This window comes from Myzus persicae, unplaced genomic scaffold (assembly GCF_001856785.1).
Source record: "Myzus persicae strain clone G006 unplaced genomic scaffold, MPER_G0061.0, whole genome shotgun sequence".
Lineage (NCBI taxonomy): Eukaryota > Metazoa > Arthropoda > Insecta > Hemiptera > Aphididae > Myzus > Myzus persicae.
Window position 1 is genome coordinate 58,363 of NW_019103046.1, and position 22,243 is coordinate 80,605.

Sequence of the window (22,243 nt, forward strand, 5' to 3'; positions counted from 1 at the left end):
CCAATATTCATAGATACAAATAAAGAAAATGTTAAAATTAATATTTAAATAGTACAATTAACTTCAGAATATTTTGGCCTATATAATAATGTTCTAAGTTTTTTCAACTGCATAATACCTACTACCATATATTTTATTGAAGATATAATATAAATAATATATTTAGTACAATACACAATTAACATATATAAAAATTGTACTCAATAATTAATACAAAACAGTAAATATAGGAGCTGTGTCAACATGGCATAACTATTGAGCAATTGGAGCCAGGAGGATGCAGCAATATAGGTAGTCAGGTAGATAGGTACTTATCTATGTATTATAGGTCCTATTATTGTATTGTGTATCATGTTAACAGTCTTTTAAAATACAAATAAATAACTCTCTAGAAAATAGCTGTTAATCAGCAATTAAAGTTCACCTGCTTAACTTTAAAATCAAAACTAAATGTTGGCATATTTATTTATTATAAAATATACGGGCTGAGCCCTTTATACAATTAGGTTTATAAACAAACAAGGTGAGATAAAGCAATAAAATTAATAATATGATAATATTTATATATTATGTAGCTGATTTGCGCCACATCTAAAAATTGATTTTGGTAATTTGCAATACGACATAAAACGAAATGGAATGATATGTAATCTGCGCCACACGTTTAACTTCAACTGTTCAAATTTACAATTATTTTTAATTATAATATGACTGATTTTATTTGTTTTATTAATAACTGAAATTTTACCTGTTTAGTATACATGTAATATTGTAATATGTATAGACGTATAGTGTATAATTACTTATATAAACATTTATTTATGTTATTTTATGAATATTTAATAATTTCCTAGAAATGTAACTATTAAAATGAAATTAATTGATCAATGATAAAAAAAATACACAATATGTAAATCCGTTTAAAAAAAATTGTTTGATTATTTTAAAGTCCAGGCACAAATTACAATTTATTTAAATAAGGTGAATAATGTCGCAACGTGCAAATTCCAATTTTTGTAGGTACAAGACTTCCAGTCTCCAGATAGCGCAAATTACATAATGCCATTTAACATTTTATATAGTCTTATGTGGTACAAAAAACAACCTTGAAAAGTGACACAAATTACATAAGTTATAGGGACATATATTTTTATTATTGGTTGTTTTTGGCACAAATTAGATATAGGCACACTCTTTATAAATGTGAGATTTGATAGAGATTGGCCTATAGTTCAAGACGGAAGACACAGATTAGAAGACTCGTGGATTCAGATTTTTTTTAAAAGACCAAGTACCTACCTACCCACCTATTACCGAAATATCAACATTTATACTTAAAAACCCTTTAATCTCACAGCACCCTCCGTATAGGTATACTTGGCTATCCTTATAAAAAGGAGCCTCTGAAAATTTCAATAATAAGCCCAGATTTTAAAGCTACGCCATGGATTATAATAAACAGCAAGATAACAAACAATAAACATTATTTTAAAACGGTAAAAATTAATCTTGAGTAATATCAATAAATGTATTGAGTTTATTGTTCCTTAGAAGATTCAATAACTTCTCAATCTTCGCAAGATTTTAATAAACACTTATTTAGATTTGTATCAAATAAAAACTTAAATAATCAATTGTATATAAAATAAAAAAAATACATAATATTGACTGTTTGAGAGTAGGGAAATGGCATTTATATGTTATATAAAATAAAGATCTTACTATTATAGTCACTTGATTCGTTATTCGGCTTAGAATATTAAATATAATATTTTACTGGGCCTTTGGTCTTGAGCAATTGATCTACCCTTGATGGAATCGACTGCAATAATCCTTTGCAAGTTGACATCTCGACCGGCATCATAGTTTCCACTCTAGGATCTTTCAGGCAGTAATCCACAACAGTCTATAATGAGACATAGGTAACTGATTAGCAGTTGCGTCGGCACGGTAGTATTGGCGGGGGGGGGGGGGGGGTTGAACAATGCGTATTGTGCATTAAAAATCAAATAAGGTGGCACCCTTTCAAAAAATCTTTTTTTATTGTTAGGTTGAAAATGAATGAAAATGAATGAAAATGTTTAAATATGCTACCAAACATAATATAACGCTACTATATAGATTAAACTGTGCAGTGTATGTTTTGTATTATAATTTAATAATTATTATATTTCTATATTATAGTTTCAATAGTGGCTTGTTGAGGTGAGGTCATAAGCTCAATCTGCGGCAAAGCTCTGAGTGTACCTATTTACCGGCCGTCATTGCCAGCACTGAGATGTATGACCTACCCGAGTTCTTAGCAACACATCCTTGCCACACATACAGATTCAAACGTGTACCCCCCCCCCCCCCATTCAAACGTGTACCCCCCCCCCCCACATACACACACACACAGTACCAGGCTAATGACTTAAGTAGTTGAAGCATTAATCCAAATAATAAAAAAAAAGTAATTTACAAGAGCCACTTGATGTTACTCTGCCTGTACCATTATAACTCAGAATGATGTCAGGATTTTTATTAAATAGGTATTAAAATGATATACCTTTTCATTATTTGTAAACTGTTTGGATTTTAAATAATTATGTTATGGACTTATAGTAGATAGGTACTTATACATAATGATACTTTTTTTTTATTTGAGTAGGTGCCAAGGTTTTCAAAAATAACACCCACGGCGGCTGTAGGCAAAACAACTTAGAAGTCGAAACTTAAAAATTGTATGGAAATTGAAAATGCTTGTGTTGATAAAGATAAAATTTCTAACCAAAAACCAAATGGGGTAAGTTATGAAAACGCCATACCTGGTAGTATTGTTTGCACTGAAACAAAATCTCCAATTTAACATTCTTTTGATTTACAATCTTTCTGCTATTGCATCTAGCCATGTGCATATGAGCCAACAACACTGGTTTTACATACTGGTCACTCAAGCGTTCTGGTAACTTTCTTTGCCTAAATCAATGAGCATTTTTTTTAAACTACGATTAAAGCATAAAATGTAAATATTAAATAATAACCGAAACCTAAATTTACACATACACATAAAACGATTCGATAAATCTCAAATAATATTTAATGGCCGACATCGAGTAACGATTGATCTTCTTCATCGCGATGTCAGTGAGCACCAGTTTATTCTTGACGTGTCTCTCGTACTTGATATCCATCATATCGCTGTACACTGTTCCCAATTCGTACCAGATGCGTCTGCAAATGTTCATGCAGTTCTCCTCGTTGAGTCTATTGGCCACTAACTCCAAGTCCACGATTCCTTTTTTGAAAAGCTTTCCCATCCTATATATTTATTTACATACATATGGACGCAATATTAGAAAAACCAGTGCACCCATAAATCATATAAAATATTAAACATATTTACGTAAGTGTTGGGTAAATTATTATTGAAAAGAAATAAGCTAATAAAATTGTGTTACCTTAAATGTTTTTATTTAAATTATATTCGAGTTATCCATAAGTAGGTAGAGCGTTCGTTACAAACAACGATACTTTTTTTTAATAATGAATTTAAAAATCCTAAATCAGTATAACGGCTAATAAGTATTAAACATGAATAATAGTAATGACATAAGGTTATATGTTATTCCTATTTATTTAAATTATAAGTTATAAAGGCATAATATAATTTATGTTGTACATTGTTGATATAAGATATTATATACAAAAACAAAATGAACAAAACGTATTATACTCTTATTTTTTTATGTCTAGTGAGGTATAATCCCATAATATTGAGGTAGGTATGTCAATGTCAGTAATAAATGTCAAAATATTATTAATTATTATTTTAAACTATATGGTTTATTTATAAGTCATAATTCTTTTGAATAACATTTTTTTTTTATTTGAATTCTTTCATTTTCCACTAACAAGTAACAATGTTAATTCCTAGATCTTAAACAATAATTTATATTGTTAATTATTATCTAAAACTTTCAGCATAGAAAATAAATTTAATTGATTTTTAATTTTTCTCGAATATTCCAGCCCCTAGTAGGTACATTCTCATAGTACATTTTACATCGATACTTTGTTTCAGTGACGTGGAAAAAACGCATTACCTATACTCCATAGAAATTACTTTTAAAAAGTATATTCGTTACGTTTGCATAAATTTAAATAAAATGTAATTAAAAATAATTTTGTTACAGTAACTCGTAATTTCCGTTTCGTCACTACTCAACACTTCATAAATGCATAATATATATAATAAGACGAGTAATATTGATATATTTTTATATACTTGTCTGGGTTGTCTTGAAAGTAAGTCAATAGTTTGTACACGACGCATGTGTCCATGCACAAATCCGAGTAGTAACTGGCCATCTTTTCAAACGAATAATACTTTTTCGTAGCATTCAGGTTTGCCAGTATGCTGTTAGCCAACGTTTGGGCGTCCTCATAATTATTCACGTAGTACTGTGTCACACGTTCTTCGTTCCACATGTTGAAATTCTTGAAAAATAAATTATTATAGATCGCTGTAAAACACGTAACGTTCATTACTACATGGTTTATGATAAATGTATATTATAATATTATTTCTATTTTAAGATATTTTCCTTATAAGCCAACCGGATTTTACATACCAGGCGATGGTCTATGCGTTTTCTGCTTCAACAATCTGGTTTTGGACTTCTTCAGTAATCTCAATCCGTATCTGACCCAACAACGCGCAATGTCTGCTGAATATTGTTTGTAAGTTTCTGAACTGAAAAATTGAAAAAAAAAATTATTACAATTATCAGCCAAAGCTCCTCAACTGTAGTTAATTTCACTGTATTCATTTCGGGTCCCATCACATGAGTAAAATTATCTTTACTGTATTGGTACCTATGGTTTATAGTTTACTTTACATAATATTAGTGAAAGCGCAAGTATGAAATTTTCCCACATCATTGGTTATCTTTACATACCCTTATTTTTATCACATTATAGGGTGTATCTGTACAGTTAGTATATAGTTAATACGAGTAAATATAGGCTATAACTATTTTAAATGCATTATTCCATCCCCCCATCCTAAGTTATTATCCTTCTAATCTATTTAAACTATATTTTTTTCAAATAATATTTTTATAACTATACTATCTTCTAACAATGCACTTCATACACACATCAATATAATTTTAAAAAGATTCTTTTGATTTCATTCAATTCTTTCTTCAGACTACGTGCTTAATGTAAAAAATTAATTTAAGTTTCCTTCATTTAAAAATCAGAAATTATTAAAACAATTATAAAGGTATAGTAGTAGAGGTAGGTAAATATATATTAGATAGGTATTTAAATTATAGTTCAATTTACCAGGTACTTATTTATATTGTTTATTACCAATGGTAAATATAAAATGCTTATTGAAGTTAATTGCATTTTGTAAATCAGTCTATTGTATAGTTAGTATTGAGTACATATTTACATAATAGCCAATAATAGTAATAAGAACACGCACTTGTATAAATTGACGTATTTGTTAGGTATAATCTTCTCCATGAACGTAGATGCTGCCGCTAAATGATGTCTGGCCTGTTTGTAGGCGTTCTGGTCGATAAGCAAATTCGCAACTAGTGCAGAAGACAGGGCCCAATCTAGAGGACTTTGCAGGTACAAATTGTTTTCCAGCTGAAGTTTGAGTGTAAGATGTGTGGAGATAAGTCCGTCGGAGACCATGCCTAGGTTTTTGTACACCTCGACGATATAGAATAGCGTAAACAGTCGTGCACTTATCAGAGGATTCTTGCTCGTGATCATGCGTCTTTTCGGACAATTCGAAAGCAACTTAGAGGCGGTCGTGGCCGGTCCCAAAATCTCCTCGTTGTACTTTTGGTACACACTTTCTGCCTCATGTAAGTATTTCAAAGCTTCCTCGTGATTTTCGTTATCCTTTTCCATAATGTAAGCTAGCATATTAAGGGAGTTGATGACGCTTAGTATGTTGTCAGATTCCGATTCGTGATCTTTGACAGTGTTCTTTGCTTTGATGAACATAGACTCAGCCATTGCTGGATCGTCTTCAATGTCGTAGTACATTCGTCCTAACTGATAGCACGCAGCCGCCAGACTTGAGTTTAATTTTTTTTCTTCGGGTCCACCGTTTATTGAATTGACCTTCAACACAAGCGTGTGATACATTTCTTCCATGTTTTCCTTAGCATTTGGGTTAGTTTCGTATGGCTGGAGATTTAAACTTGAAAGGCCAAATACTTCGGAGCGGTTAGTTGTAGCGCGGTAACTTAATGGTTCTTCGGTGAGAGCCATTTTTCACAGTGAATAGGTACTTCGTTTCTAATGAAATTTAAAAACAATTATTTTATTTTTGAAAAAAGAATTTCAAATATTTAATCAAATATCGGCACACACACAACGCAGAACCCTGTAAGGCAAAACTAAAAACGATTTCAAATTAGTTTTCAAAATTAAAATCTGTGAGCACTAAATAGCCTAGTTTTCGTCTTGTATTTAAACATATATTTAGGGTAAATATAAATTATCCCAACATTATGAGCATTCAAATATTTAACTTTTCCGGTGAAACAACATATTGCGGATAACTGGAGTATGAATTAGAAAACCTTTTTTATTTAATAATTGTTCCATTTGCCAATAAATGACCCCTTAGAAACGTCGTGTGGATTTGATATTATGATAAAAAACGAAGTTTTCTTTAGTGATAAAACTGTGAAGTTGTTTTATTTGTACACAACATACACTACATAGTATATTAGTAAATTTACACTAACATTGCGTAAATCGTAATCGCCTGATTTATTAATTGATCAATAATTTGTTTATCATAAGTGCCCCGATATAGTCCGACTAAATTGCATCCAACACCAATAGCAAAATCGAGTACAGTAACGCAACTAGTAGACCTGGATTTCCCCTCCTCCACCCCCATCCATTAGGCAATATTTGTGTAACCGTATCAAGCGATAAATTGTAAGTATTCGCAATCAACCATCAAGTATAAATATATTATAAAAATAACATTTGGAAACAGTACAAATAAATACAAAACAAAAGTATACATTATTTACCACCCACAAGAAAATCGAAACAGCGACGCAACTAGTAGACGTCACGTCCTTGGATTTCTCCCCTCCCACCCTACCCATTGAGCCGACCTGAGCAATCGTATCGAGCTATGCATTTATTCGGCATTAACTATCAAGTATAAATATATTGTAAAAATAATAATTAAGAATAGTACAACATTCGGTAGGTACAAGACAAAAATAAATATGTATTATTTTTTTCATCCTCGAGAAATTTCTGGGCACGCTACTGATTGAGGATATGTTACCACAAAATAATTTTTCTCGCATACATTTCAAAATACAATTGCGGTTAGGTTAGTGACCCGAATATTTCCATACACTATATGTTTGTTTATTTGTTTGAAAGCCTTATATTACCTACTATAAAAGTATAATATGTCAATATTATATTATGAGTTTTTTAAACGTACAATAATATTCGTGTACATGCGGACACGGTTATTATTACGAGTACGAATACACAACAATACATCACTTACCGGAAGTGTCGGGGCCTGAGATTGGAAAAAATACGATATCTTATTGAAAGGAACGCGAAACGAAAGTCAGTTGCGATCGCCGAAAACGCAGTATAATAATATCAGATGTGTGTGTGTATAGCTCAAAAATCAATACTCAGTCGTCTCGTTGAAACATCAGGTGGGTATGTATCAATACGACGTCGCAGGGAGAGTTGCCAACCTGTTTTGCTGGTCTTCTCTTAAGATCATAACAAATAGTATAGTACATGTAGTATATAGTTATAGGTACTAATAAAACAAAACACGTACAATTAATAAATTGTAATATCTCTTTATCATACTGCTTTGTTTTTCAGTAAACGCATCATACGAAAACCGCCAAACAACCCCTTTTTATCCGCTCTAATCTCTTGCAAATTACTGCATAATGTAAGTTATTTCTAGTTTTGTTTTTGCTACATAATTGTTAATACCTAATTTAAAAGTTTAATAAAGTTAATGTATGTGGAATATAGATATAAAATACAACTAGGCAGGTTACTGCAACTATAATGCTATTAATACACCAAGATATGTATATTTTGTTACAACAATTATCAATTTGTTGGAAAAATCAAAAAAACAATGTTACAAGTGCGCGTACTTGATATGTTTTCTCTGCAAGGAAAATCTATGAATCATAAAAATATGCTTTTGTTAATAACTAATAAGTAATCATAACAATGATAGTATTATACAAAATCGGTTATGCCAAATATTCAGAAAAAAAATATTCGTATCCTCTCCAAAAACATATTTTATGTTCAAAAACAACTTGTAAAGATTTTGTAACTTAACATTTTTATACATCATTGTGGCCGTATTGATTTTCAAATAAAAGTAAATAATAGTAATACAATATTATTTTAAAATTTAAAATTATTGATTTGTTGCACTGTTATTGGTACTTAACTGATATTTTATAACAACAGGGGAATGAACACAAAAAAAAGTTGATTCCTAAAGCTTTACTAATTATAATATTGCTCGACTACTGTGACAGTCATATTATTCAGTTAATATTTTTAACTTCAGAATCCTATTATGATTATTGATTATTGAAAATATTTAATAATGATCAAGCTATAAAACTGAAGTATTATATGATGTTTAAATCCCTATAGTTTTTGTTAATATTTGTATTAACTATCCACTCTACCACAAAGGTAGTTTCGTCGCAACGATATATTATTTATAAAAAGCGGTAAACAGTACCTAAACATACACAGTGATGTATCGAAATTGCCTATACACCGCGCCGACCAACGAACTTGATTAATATTAATAATTATTATTATAGCCTATTATTAAAATATTATATTATACTATAATTCAATACGTGGAGTCGGGTAATCTGAGTCAGTTATTATAATTAGTTGCGTATTATCTACCAGTCAACTTCCTAAATAATAAAGAAACCCGTTAACAGATTAAAGGAAAAACGCTCGGTCTGTGCAAAGAACTCAATAGATAATTATTTAAGGAAAGGGATACATTTTTGTTTTTCGATAAATAAAAAAATGCTGAAAATATTTATGTTAAATTAGCCATTAGGTATATAAAAATTAACTAACAAAGAATTAATCAGGAAAATGTCAACAAAATTTAACGTCAAAATTGTAACTAAATAAAACTTTATTTGAGCGAAATATTAATATTGAAGAATAACTTTTAGAAAACAACATTATGCAAGGATTGAAAGATGAATAAAAAGTGATAAGCCGCCTCGGGGCGCCTGGCTGATGTTTAATATCGAAATTATTTGTGTAGAAAATTTGCGTGAAAGTTGAAAGCATGGATTATTAAAAGAAATAAATGTGGCATAATCAAAAACAAAATATCCAGATTTTTTTAAGAAAAATTATTCTTTATTTTAAAAGCACATTAGGTGTTTCCCTCTTGGTGACGCCAACAACAGCCGGTCTCACCCACGGCATTACATCTTTCACATCAAAAATGTATAAATACTACTTACGCTTCTCCTTGCTTTCTATCCTTGTAAATTATACTTATTTATAATATTTACAATCATAGACGATATATACCTACGTTTTAAATAAATACATGCGTAATACGTATTGATTGTCAATATTATGCAAGTACGCATTTAAGATGGACATAGGTACATAATATAGTTATTACCACAGCAATACAATTAATCATCATTCGTTTAATGACAAGTTACAAAATAATATTGTTAGTTCTGCTTTTGAGGAAGTTACAGAAAAAAATTGTGATGGGCAACGACAATTAGTGTGAGTTCCAAAAATATCCATTTTGCATTTGGTTGTCTAGTCCGCCACTGAAAAATTCCTTTTTTATTTTATTTATTTAATTAAAATGTTTCAACATATTGCATGTTATTACAAGTTTGTTATTTCAATTAATACAATTTAGAATTTAGAATTTAATTGGAATATGGTATGGATGATCGGAAGATAGTGTGTTAATTAAGGAGTGGGAGTGATGAGGAGTGGAAATTTATTTATTAGGGATGTTAAAGCAGCTAGGAGGGGGCTTAGGATTAATTTTAGCTCGTTAATGAGATTTGTGACGATTTGGAGAAGTTGATCGGATGGTGGTGCATTTGCTGTGGCTTCGGCATATGTGAGTTTTTCCCTTGGGTTTGAGCGTAGCGTATCATGCCCACTTCTGTGGGGTGCAGGTGGTACCTACAGCTTGAGTTTGTGTGTGTTGATTATCTCTTTTTGTTGTTTTGGTTTTCGATTTGATGCGGCTTAATATTTTTTTGAAGGTTTGACAACCTTTATAATTGGCAGTGTGGTTTCCGCCACAGTTAGCACATTTGAAAAATTCCTATTACCTACACACTAACTTTTTCTAAGAGATGTCATAACATAATATAAATTAGAGTAATCAGTCAATCAATTATCGCGCAGTTAAATAATTCATAAGAATAAAAGATAAATGATAATAACTAGCTGGTAATTCAAATTATAAAATATAATAAGAATAATTAAGTCGATAACGTGCATTCGCGTTATTCGTGGTATCATTTGTGCAATTTATAATAGTATTGACATTATTATTTATTCTTAAGGCTGCTCGTCATTTCATTGTAAAAAATATACTTCCAGAAGTCCAATTATAATTTTGAAAAAATATTTGAATTTTTCTAGGTTACCTATGTAAGAAACGGAGTTTTGATTTTTTTTTGGGAACACTAAAGTAAAGGTGAATTTTGAAAAAAAAGAAAATTTATTTTATTTATTTATATTAATATTAAACAATACAAAAAATCGAAAATCCATTTCCGCATAACCTAGAAAAGAAAATCAGGAACTCAAATATGTTTTCAAAATTAATATAGGGCTTTTGGTATTTGGTGAATTTTTCTTCTACTTTTTGGGACTTTCGTGTTGAAACTTTTTTTATTGCAAAATAATATTGTAAAAATGCCACAGTTTAACTTTAATCACGTAATGGTTTTGGGGAACTCACTCACACTAATGATCAGTCACACTTAGCTCACGATGGGTATAGAGTGTATAGACTATGGATTATTATTTATTGCCTAAATCCGACCCCTTAGAAATGGTTCGCTTTCAACGGCCTTAATATTACTTTCTTTGGTAGTTTATGAAATATATGATAGAGTGAGCGCATTTGACGCACTGAAAGTGAAAGAGCAGTTATACGAAAAACCTCTAATCTCTATATTAGTTGTACCACACAACAACTACGTTTATTAGCACAAGAGGTGGGTTTCGACCTTCATTCTTTTCAATCGTAACTTGTAAGTCATAAACTCATAACCTCCATAAATTAGTGAAGGTTCATTTATGATAACGATGGCGCTGATAACAGCAATTCTATAATAATCACAGAATAATAGGTGAAACTGTTTTGTGATAATATACTCGATCGTCTCGATCAAAAATTTAGGATACTACTCTATTGATAAATAATATTGGATCATTCGTGTCAACTTGTCGAGTTCTCCATTTCTCCACTTCGTCGTTCCGCGACCCTCGACTTTTTACCTCCTCACCACATCATGTACGACCCGCCGCCGGAACCTCCGTCCGAGTCGGACTGCTGCGGAACCGGATGCGCGGATTGCGTGTTCGACGTGTACGACCGAGAGTGCGCGCGGTGGCGACGTCGGCGCCAGACAGGCGAGGGTGACCGGCTGCGGCGGGACCTGCTGTCGGCGACCACGCACAAGCCGTACCGGATCGTGTCCGCGCGGCCGCTCGGCGACGACGTACACGCGTACACTTTTGCGGCCACCCCGAAGTCCGTCGGCCGGCTGCCGGTCGCGTACACTCAGCACGTGCACATTCGGCTGGCGGACGGCCTGAGCAGACCGTACACGCCGGTGGCCCTGGGCGACGACGATTGTTCGTTCGACGTCCTGCTCAAGGCCTACCCCGGCGGAAGATTCACCGGCCGCCTGTTGGAAATGGCCGTGGGCGACGTCGTGGCGGTGCGCGGGCCTTCGGGCGGCGTGCGGCACGAAGGGTACGATTCGATAGTCATGTTCGGCGGCGGTACCGGCGTGGCCGCCTTCGTGGGTCTGATCGGATCGTTGTTGGACGACGACAAGTGCGAGACGCTGCTCAAACTCCATTACTCGTGCAAAACCCTCGACGGGGTGCTGATGCGCAAGGAGTTGGCTGGGTACGCAGCTTATTGGAATTGCGCAGTGCATCTGTACTTGACGAGGGAACGCGATTGGTCACAACGTTCGAAATCGTTTTGGTACAATGAAAATATCACAGAAGGAAGAATTTCTCTAGATGGCATGGCTGAAATAATCGATAAACAAAAAGACTTGAGAACGTTATGGCTGATTTGTGGAAACGATGAATTCAATCAATATTTTTTCAACGCTATACAAAATTACAATATTAAACGAGATCATATTAAATTATTAGATAATAATATAAAAGATTTAAAAGTATCTTGACATTACCCATATAGGCTAGGTATCCTACAATAATTTCTCATAAAATTACAAATTGTTAAAATGTAATGCTAGGTATTTAAAAAAATTTAAATCTTCATTTGAATATAAACAATTTACAATTTAATGATACTTTTTACTACCAGTGATGAAAGCATTTCTTTTTTTGGAACTGGTTCAATCGACTGTTTACAGAGTATGCTTGTGAAAATTCAATATTTTTTGACTTATTCTATCAATGAAAAAAAGTTTCCTTTATTATGCAATAGTCAAGCTGTAATTACTTGAATGTTGAAAGCTAACAAAAAAAAAAATTTCTAACTATAATAATGTTTACAAAATTTAATTTTTAAAAAATAGAACATACCTATTTTAAATATTTGGTTTAAGAAAAAAGTTAATTATAAATGTAATAACAAAATGATAGGAACATTGAAAATACGATAGATATAAGTGGTGGCAGAATACTTATTTGGTGGGCATCAACTAAACCAGTACCAACAATTACTGTGAACGTAGACATTTAAGTTGTGCTAATTTGCTAATATTAATAATTTTATTAATAATCATTCAGTAGGGTAAAGTTGAATTAAATCACAGATAGGAAATATAGATTAGCAAAAGTAAATGATATAATATATATACTGATCTCTACAAGTTTTCATATTGTGTAAAAGAATTGTTACTGTAGCTTACAGTATGGAATGCATGTATAAGATTCCAAAAATATTCATAACAAGGTTTAATCGTTAATTTAAATTTAACACTGTTTTACTGAACATTTCTTTGAAATAAATTTTAAAATAAAAACTTTATACATTCACTTATGTTATGTTTTCCATCTCACCATAAATTCAATAATAGCGTTAGTTAACATGTATTTAACTAAAATTAGTTGGATCTACTTGTTGTTCATCTATCTCAAGTTGACTGCAAAACATAATACAATCAACAGGTGAGTGATGACCCAGTGAACATTTTCATCATATTATTATGTATCATAAATTATAATAATAGTATTTCTTCTTTAGGTACAATTAAAACAATATTTTATTATTTTATTTCATTAAATAAAACAAATAATCAATGTAAACAAATTATTTTTTGGGAATTAAAAAAAAAATAATTTAAATCTCAAGTATTATATTAGACATTATTTTATTAACAACAAGAGTAATTCAACTGGGTATTAGTTTTCACTAAAATTAAAAATATAATATAGATAATATAGAAAATATACATGTATAAATATTTATATATACATATATATGCTTATACTTAATTAAAATGATCAGTAAGTGACTCAAATATTTTGTTATACATGATTAACACATTATCTACTCATTAAATTTTTCTCACATTAACTTTTACATAACAATTTCACTTTATGAGTAATTTACATGTTTACAAAAAAGTAGTAACACAGTACTCAAATTAAATACTACTACATAAAAGCTGCGATTTCGTCAAAAATGATAAGAAATTAATATAAGTAATAATAACTCAATTTTGATTACCTACTTAATGATCTAGGTAAATATTTAAAGTAAAAAACACTTATAAGCACTCCATAGAGAAAGCTCTTTATTAACAGTTTTGTTGGTATCAAGTATGATATTTCATGAGTCATTATTTTCAACAATTAATATATTCATCTATGCACAGATCACAAGTTTTCTTCGATAACTTTGTTTAACTGTTAATAATTTTCACTTAATATTATTACTATTTTTCATTACACATCATCGTCAGATTCCATATATTGCTGATGACCTCGCAAGGAGCTTTTTTCATGTCAGAATATGGGGGGTTCATCTCTATATCGTCTGTCTCTATACCTATCCAGATGAGCATCATATGCACGTTCTGCTTCTAACCAATCCTGGTATTTATACCACCATTCTTCCCACTTGACATAATCAGTTAATGTAAGATCACCTAAGTACCCTTGATCTTTATAATAAGCATAACGACCTTTTACATCTTCAATAGATGTACCCTCTGGTAATGACCTAATAAAAAATACATGGTTAATTTTGATAATCAAATCATTTTTTCTTATATTTACCCTAAAGCTGGAGTAGGAAATGGATGAGGAGGTGAACCAATTTCAACTCTAAAATCATCACCAGCTGTCACACGAAGACTTCTTTGTGGTAACTCATGGGCACGACCCATTTGAGCCATCTTACTAAAACGTTCAGATAATGTTAATTGACCTCCAGAAGAAGAACTCATTGGCATATCTGAACCACCAACACTAGATTCTTCTTCTGACATTGATTCTACTTTAATTGTTGGTTGATGTAAAACAGCCTAAAAGATTAAAAAATATGTAGAACTATAACATATAATTTAATACAACAATAATTTATGTATACAGTTTCAATTTGTGAAGACTTTGATCTATGTGATTTTTTCTTTTTGTGCGATTTCACTTTTTTAATACGTTTAGTTTTAGTTGGTACAGGTTCTGGAAGTGGACCAGCCTTAGGTAATCCAGTAGTAGAACTTACTTCTACTACAGGTGTGTACCTTGGTACTGAAAATGATCTTGATCTAAAATATAATTAAAATATTACCAACCCAAAAATTATAAAAGTAATTAATTACCTAGAACGTTCATGTATGGGTATAACAGGTCTAGACATTTTTGGAGATTTTGGCCTAGCTAATGGTTCTGGTGGTGGCTCACGTCTAGCAGCAGGTATTCTAGCTTCACATACTGAACAATGAGAATCTGAACATGTACTTACACTTGATGAACGTACCTTAAACATTAATTAGCAAATATATAGCCATGAAAAAAGAGTTACTCATAAAATTAAAAATATACCTCTTCAGCTGATGATGTTCGAATACGTTTAAGACCATGTTTTTTAGACCCTCTTCTTCTAGGTGGTGGTGAAGCTATTCCTAGTCTACGGTTGCGACCAAGTATAGGAGATCTACGTCTTCTACTTAAAGATCTGGACCTCCTGGCACGTGAACCATTAGCAGTTGGTGACTCTGAAGTGGATCTACGTCTTCTTCTAGAATGTAAAGTTAAGGGAGACTTTCTTGCTCGGTATGGAGAGCGGCGTCTATTTATTGGAGACCCCCTTCGGAGTGATAACGATCGGCGTGATCTCCTTAAATCAGGTGACCGTGAGAGTGGTTTACGTCGTTTATGGGATGGAGACCTACGCATAGACGAACGTGAACAACTAGAAGAAAAGCTACTAGATGAGCGCCTACTGATTGACCTAGATCTTCGATCACTATACATTTCTTTGAAACCAGAATGTTTCCACCTGAAACAAACATTTACACATAAATAAGTATTTGCATACATACATAATATAAAGGCTTCTTAAATTAAGCATCAAATAATATTATATTTATTTTTGATAACATAATGCTATAATAGTTACAAAAGCATATTTCTCAAATATGGTATGATTACTAAAGTACTGAAAAATCTATTTGAACATTTCAAAATTATTCAATCTTAATATTTGTTATACATTATTTCTGGTTTGTTAACAACTTGTTATAACATCTTAAAGAACAAGAAAAAGTGTAGAGCACTAATTGTCAACTAGGGTGCTAAATTTATTGATGTTTTGTATAATATACAAAACATCATATTTATTAGTACCTATACTCAATTCAGAATGAATTACCTCGGCAGCAATCAGTTTTTGTCACAACGGTCAGACGCTCTCTCCCCCTAGGCAGCTTGCGAGACTAGCACTGCGGGACGAAGCCACGCCTAAGCTCAGAAGTCGGCCGCCGAGGTACAATCTCATTCTGAATAAAGTATAGTACCTACCTACGTTTCGATAAATTTGTAATATAATATTAATCAATAATCATTATTGTATAAACCAGGCGTGGTCAACCGGTCGATCGCGACACCCTTTCGCATTTTCTTAAATTTTTGAACAATTTGTGTATCTTTGTATATCCCACGAATATAAAAATTAGATTTAGAAAAAGACAATAAATAACTATGAAAAACAAGATTATACACTGATATCTATTAACTATCATATTATAGGATGGATAGCCCGCATTACTTCCTATTAATGGCCTTTATCGCGTTCGTATAAACTGATAATTTGTAATCAAATATATTAAAATACGTGTAGTGTTATAGTGTTAAACTGCAAATTTATATTGTAAATAAAAAGTAATAAAATAAGTGTAACACGCCTGTACATATAATATATTTTTTGTTTATTGACAACCATTTTTTTTTTTTGGTCGATCACGACCGCCTAGAAAAACTCGGAGGTCTATCAAAGTTGGCCCCCCCCCCTCCGGGTATAAACGACAAGTACATCCAAAGCAGTATTTATCCATTATGCATCACATGGATTAAATCTTGCTTTGTGTTCGACTTAATCTACCAAAAATGTTAGAAATTGTCTTGATATAATGAAGGATATGGTTAATTTATTTAGAAATAATGCTTTAAAAGGAGAAATTCACAGATATGCCATTTTAAAACAAATTTCAGGAACTAAGATAACATGTTTGGTCAGCTCAGGTGAAACACCCTTTAAAAAAACAGTACAAAGTAGAAATGTTTTTGTCAAACTTTTTAATCCAATTATAGTTAGTCTGTATAACATACAAGAAATAGATAGTGTGATTTCAACAAAGGCGTATTTACTTTTGGCAGCTGTAGAAAAAAATCATATTGTGACTTCATAACCTGTCTATGAAAATCTATTAAGGTTCACTCTTCCATTGTCACATTACTTACACAGTCCTAATAATTGCGATCTTTCATCTACTAGTGATTATATTAGGTAACAATATTATAAGGAGGCTGAAACATACGATCCGAGTCGTATCAAACGAATTGTGTTCATGGAAGTTTAAAGAAGCCAGTAATTCATCAAAAATGTACTTAGATATTGAAATTAAGATTCCTCTAACTATGAATAAACAAAATTATATAGATATTTATTTTTGTAAGTCACCAGAAGGATATTATAAATTGTCTACATTTTTAAGATGTTTAAATAATTTTATTTTACATTTGGAAAATAGATCTGTAACGAGTCTTGGACATCCTCCCAGAATCTACAACTGAAGTAGTGTTTATTTTCAACTTAATAAAGGGGTCAAAACCTTACTTTGAAATAAAATTGGAAATAAAGGTTTAACAGGACTGATTTTGCTATCAGTTCACTGGGCAATATCTATCGAATATGATGGCAAAGCTAAAAGAAAATTTGTATTATTATAAATTATAACTATACTACACTATAGTTTTTTATATTAATTATATTAATATTTATTATAATTACATTGATTATTACTTATTTTATACCTATATATATTAAATAACAAACAATTTTTTTTATATTCAAATTAAAACATAACCTATTTGCCATTACAAATTTGACTTTTGATTAGGTAAATAAAAATTTTTTTTTAATTGACCTCCCTCCAAAATAAAATACTGGCTGTATTCCAGTTGCGAATTGATTGATCAACAAAACCTAGAAATACTGATATAAAATTAAAGAAAGCAAAAAAGGAGACACAATTAAAGAAGCAAAACACCTAATACTAATAGAAGTATAGAGCTCATACTATTGTAATTATTTTAACTGGGCATCAAAGTACTGTGTTTTATGATAATGAATGTAAAATTATCAAAAACGCATTATTGAATGAATGCACCTATCTAAAATATACCAAATACTTTAAAGTTAAACATATTTTACTTTCTTGTTTACTGTGTAAACTTACCTAAAGTATAGTACATATGAATAATATATTGTAAAAGCTTTAGCGTAGGTACCTGTTGGGGTCTTTTTCTTCAGCTTCTAAAACTTTGTTAATCCAATATTGACTTTGATCTCTGTCTTTACGGGCCCTCTTAACTACATTTTCCAGCTCTCTTCTTGGTGATTCTAGAGTTGATAATAATACAATTATAAAATATATTTCAATTTTAAAATGTATAAATTTTAAAATACCTTTAGATCTGGCACGACTTGATGAAGCTCTCTTATCAGTTCTATGCCTTTCATTTCTAGACATGTTCAATCCTATAAAAAATAAAATAATAAAATACTATAAAATATTTATAAGGGTAAGTAAATGTTATCAATATATTATTATCACATGTAACACATGGCCATTAAATAATATGATTATATGTAATTGATCAATTTTTGACGTACTTCATACCATTAGTCGAGCTGTCAGAATTACTTGGATTCAGATACGTCCAGATGATGAGTTGCGACTCATAAATGAAAACACCGAACAAAAGGAATTCAATGGATTTTGATATAAAAGGAAAATGTTTAGTACTCAGTTATTATTCTTTTTAATGTTAAGCTTAAAGCAATTTGAAAATAATTAGGTACGTATATAATTTTATATATGTAGAAAATATCAGTTTAGGTTACATTTTAGTATTTATTATATGTAATTAGTAATTTGTATAAACTCTCAATATTTAAACTATTAGTTCTACAATAACAATAGTTTTATACTAACAACTAGGTGCACAATGTAAAGTATAAATAAAATGTTTTCATGATTTATAGTAAAAAATTCCAGCAATAGGTATTAAACATAGGTAGTAAATTTAATTTATATTCAGAAAAAGAAGAAAAAATGAATAATATAAATTATTGAAAATAGGTGTACAAAGTACCTACGCTTACTAAGTTACAATTGAATATACATGTTTGAGTCGTAAGAATATATAAATACAGCTAACAGATAATTACACAGATTGCTGTATAAGATTAAAAGTATAAATGTCATTATGTTCATAATATTGAGTTAGGTGATTATTCAAGAAGTGGTAAAAGAAAAGCAAACAGATAATGAATACATTTTAAGATATATTGGTTGGATAAAAATTAGCAAAACGGTTTGCTAAGGCTTAAATATAAATAATACTAGCAGCATTACATATGCAATTGAGTTCTGCAAGTAAAAGCATTGAACACGTCGAACATGGTACGAATGAGAATTAGTGAGAGGCTACCCGAACGCTCCGGCAAGCGAAGTATCCACTAGAGATTCGCGACGACCGAACGGTAAACGGATCTTATATCGACGGACGGCCCCCGGCAATACGCGCCGGTCGGAGGCTCGGTGTACATAGCGTCGCGCAATCATTTTACAATTATCGGACGGAAACGGCTCGCGATCAGCTCGACGGATCGGATGACTTAACATTCTACGTGCACGCTCTTTACAAAGTACGTGTTTTTTTTTTTTTAATTACAGCAATATTAAAAACTTAGATCATGAAAAATTAAAAATAAAAATCATTTCAGCCATTCCAGATTGCCAACAAAATACATACTTATTGAACCAACGAACGTGTCACTTTTTTTACTTTTAATTTTACGATTTTAGATTTTCACACACAACACCAAACAGATGAGAACTCCAATCGAACTCGAAAAATGCGTTCACAATCCCGTAGGAATGCGATTGATTTATAACCGACCGAGATTTTTTTCCACTTTAAAAGCGTCTTCGAAACGATAATGATTTACATAACAGTACCACTAGTAACAGGCAGCAGCTACATAAAAAAAACACAAACCCAGCAATAACTAATACGAAAAAAATAAAATAAAAACATCGACCCCAGTACAGGCTGTCCCGAACAAGAGCAACAGATTTTACAGTGTTGCCACCGTGGACCGTAATCAGCTGCTGAAGAGTAATATCCTAGTTTCACCCGGCATGTCCCATAGACGTCCTTTTACTACAACTAGACAAGAACTACTTATTGTGTACAACAAGTACAGCATGCGAGCTGCGTAACAACATCTCGCAGTGATGCAGGCTGTCTTTACAAAAAAATACAATAATCTATACATACATTTTTGTATCTTACCGTGCGTATGAGTAATCGAGTAATCAAAAAGCGTCCTCAATGTTGTTACGCTTTCCATACACTCATTCAAGGTGGATTTAATTTATAAATCCACCTTGCACTCATTGCTCGCCTGGATGTACCCGTATACATATTATATTATTTTATATTCAACTATTCAAGGTGGATACACTATATATATATATACACGCTATATATCCACCTTATTTATATTAAATTCCTCTGTGATTTTAATAATGATAAATGATAATATTTTATGAGAACAGGACAGTGATTTCATTATTATTATTATTATTATTATTGTAACTATCATTGTTCATCATCATCATCATCATCATCATCATCATTGTCATCGTCATGGTCGTGGTCGCCGTATCGCCAATTCGTCAGTGGTAAATTGTCACTCGTCGTATGGGCGTAAAGCTATATTCACAGCTACGTCGTGTGTCGATTCGTGTTTATCAAATCGTGTTGTGATAATGTGATCGGACATTCATTTTTTGGTATCATGTAATAACCAAGTTGCAACCAAGAATACGTCCAAAATTAATTACAGCTCAACTTTTAAGCCACATTTGTTACCAGTTGTAACCATACATTTACGACACCCTCCGACGACACGACACACGGCGTAGCAGTAGCTCCGGCTTAACAGAGCCACCGAGGATCTAATAGTTACATGGACAAAGGTATAGAGTTCTAGAAAACCAATGTTTAAAGTTTATTGTGGTGATGGGGAGGGAGGGGGATACCAATTGACATTGACATATCTCGAATTTTTTTCTTCGCAATTTTTTGACGTCGCCATGAAAAATTAATGCATAATGGTTAGACCGAAAAACGAAAATAAGTAGAAATACAACAAAAAATGTTGTGCATGGTAAATTTGTTTTGAATTATTAACATATAATAAGTCATTTTATTCCACTGTGGGCACTGTAAAACTCACGCCTTTTCGTAGTCTCTTAGATTGTTCTGATATATTTAGGTACTACAGGTATTTTTATATTTATTCTATTAATATTGTGCATTTGAGCTTATACATGCATAAAGTCATAAACATTGGTTTATTTTGGGGGGAGATATGTTAGGGCGATGACAATATATTTATAATATTCTATTTATATTTGGAGGGCGTTACGTATGTATATAACGTCATAACCTATGGGCTGTGCAGTATATTGTGTTTTTTGGGCCCATCGACAGTCTTATAATACTTTATAAGATATATTATATTCTTAATAGTGTTAAATGTATATGTTATGGTGAATTTGCATCCTGCAAATAGTAAATTTTCATTGACAAAAATGTACCTATTTAATGTATTTTTAAAGGTATCATCGTACTAATAAAACTACATTTATGTTATGAAAAATCTAAAAACATTAGGTATTTATGTCTGAACAGGTAACTTACTATAATTTACTATTCACACATTCACACGATGCGATACACATGCACAGTATCAATTGAAGATGTCTATAAAAGTTTGGAAAAATAAATACCATCTCCTACTAACAAATCATTCAAATTAAACTCAATAAGACTAGTAAATCAAGAAAGAGACGTCATGAGATACTGAAAAAATTAACGGATAACAGAGGTGTAGCTAAATTGCCTACACAAACTGCCGCGTCGTCGTTGAGCTGTATGTTAATAATTTTGTTATTGAAATGATTACCAAAAAAATGGAGCCAAACAAACAATTGTATTTTAAATTATCAGCCAAAGCTGATTACAAGGGCGCACCCAAGGGGGTGGCTAACGGGCTTTAGCCCCCCCCCAAATGGCTAGCCCCAAAACATATTTTATTAGGTTTATTGACAATTTAGTTTATCTCAAACCGCAGGTATCT

The 22,243-nt window shown here is 31.7% G+C and overlaps 3 protein-coding genes across 5 annotated transcripts; 1 reads left to right on the forward strand and 2 right to left on the reverse strand.

The window, feature by feature from the left end:
• Positions 1-882: 882 nt before the first annotated feature.
• LOC111033678 (protein KBP homolog) lies at positions 883-7,695 on the reverse strand. Its single transcript, XM_022314550.1, has 7 exons — positions 7,562-7,695; positions 5,477-6,309; positions 4,614-4,735; positions 4,268-4,505; positions 3,046-3,300; positions 2,808-2,958; positions 883-1,906 (listed from the first exon to the last, which is right to left on the reverse strand). Exons 2-7 carry the CDS (start codon positions 6,280-6,282, stop codon positions 1,760-1,762), a joined length of 1,719 nt encoding a protein of 572 aa, XP_022170242.1. The 5' UTR covers positions 6,283-6,309; positions 7,562-7,695; the 3' UTR covers positions 883-1,759.
• A 3,734-nt stretch (positions 7,696-11,429) lies between these two features.
• LOC111033666 (NADH-cytochrome b5 reductase-like) lies at positions 11,430-13,329 on the forward strand. Its single transcript, XM_022314527.1, has one exon. It carries the CDS (start codon positions 11,601-11,603, stop codon positions 12,513-12,515), a length of 915 nt encoding a protein of 304 aa, XP_022170219.1. The 5' UTR covers positions 11,430-11,600; the 3' UTR covers positions 12,516-13,329.
• Positions 13,330-13,852: 523 nt separating this feature from the next.
• Positions 13,853-20,106, reverse strand: LOC111033665 (serine/arginine-rich splicing factor 4). 3 transcript variants are annotated; one of them, XM_022314523.1, is made up of 8 exons: positions 19,846-20,106; positions 18,494-18,565; positions 18,316-18,427; positions 15,349-15,805; positions 15,126-15,283; positions 14,894-15,071; positions 14,581-14,828; positions 13,853-14,524 (listed from the first exon to the last, which is right to left on the reverse strand). In XM_022314523.1, the coding sequence occupies exons 2-8, from the start codon at positions 18,555-18,557 to the stop codon at positions 14,308-14,310; spliced, it is 1,434 nt and encodes a 477-aa protein (XP_022170215.1). In that variant the 5' UTR covers positions 18,558-18,565; positions 19,846-20,106; the 3' UTR covers positions 13,853-14,307. The 3 variants fall into 3 exon arrangements, with proteins under 3 accessions (XP_022170215.1, XP_022170217.1, XP_022170216.1); XM_022314525.1 differs by lacking the exon at positions 19,846-20,106 and adding an exon at positions 18,708-19,837; XM_022314524.1 differs by lacking the exon at positions 19,846-20,106 and adding an exon at positions 18,701-19,837.
• Between the last annotated feature and the right edge of the window lie 2,137 nt (positions 20,107-22,243).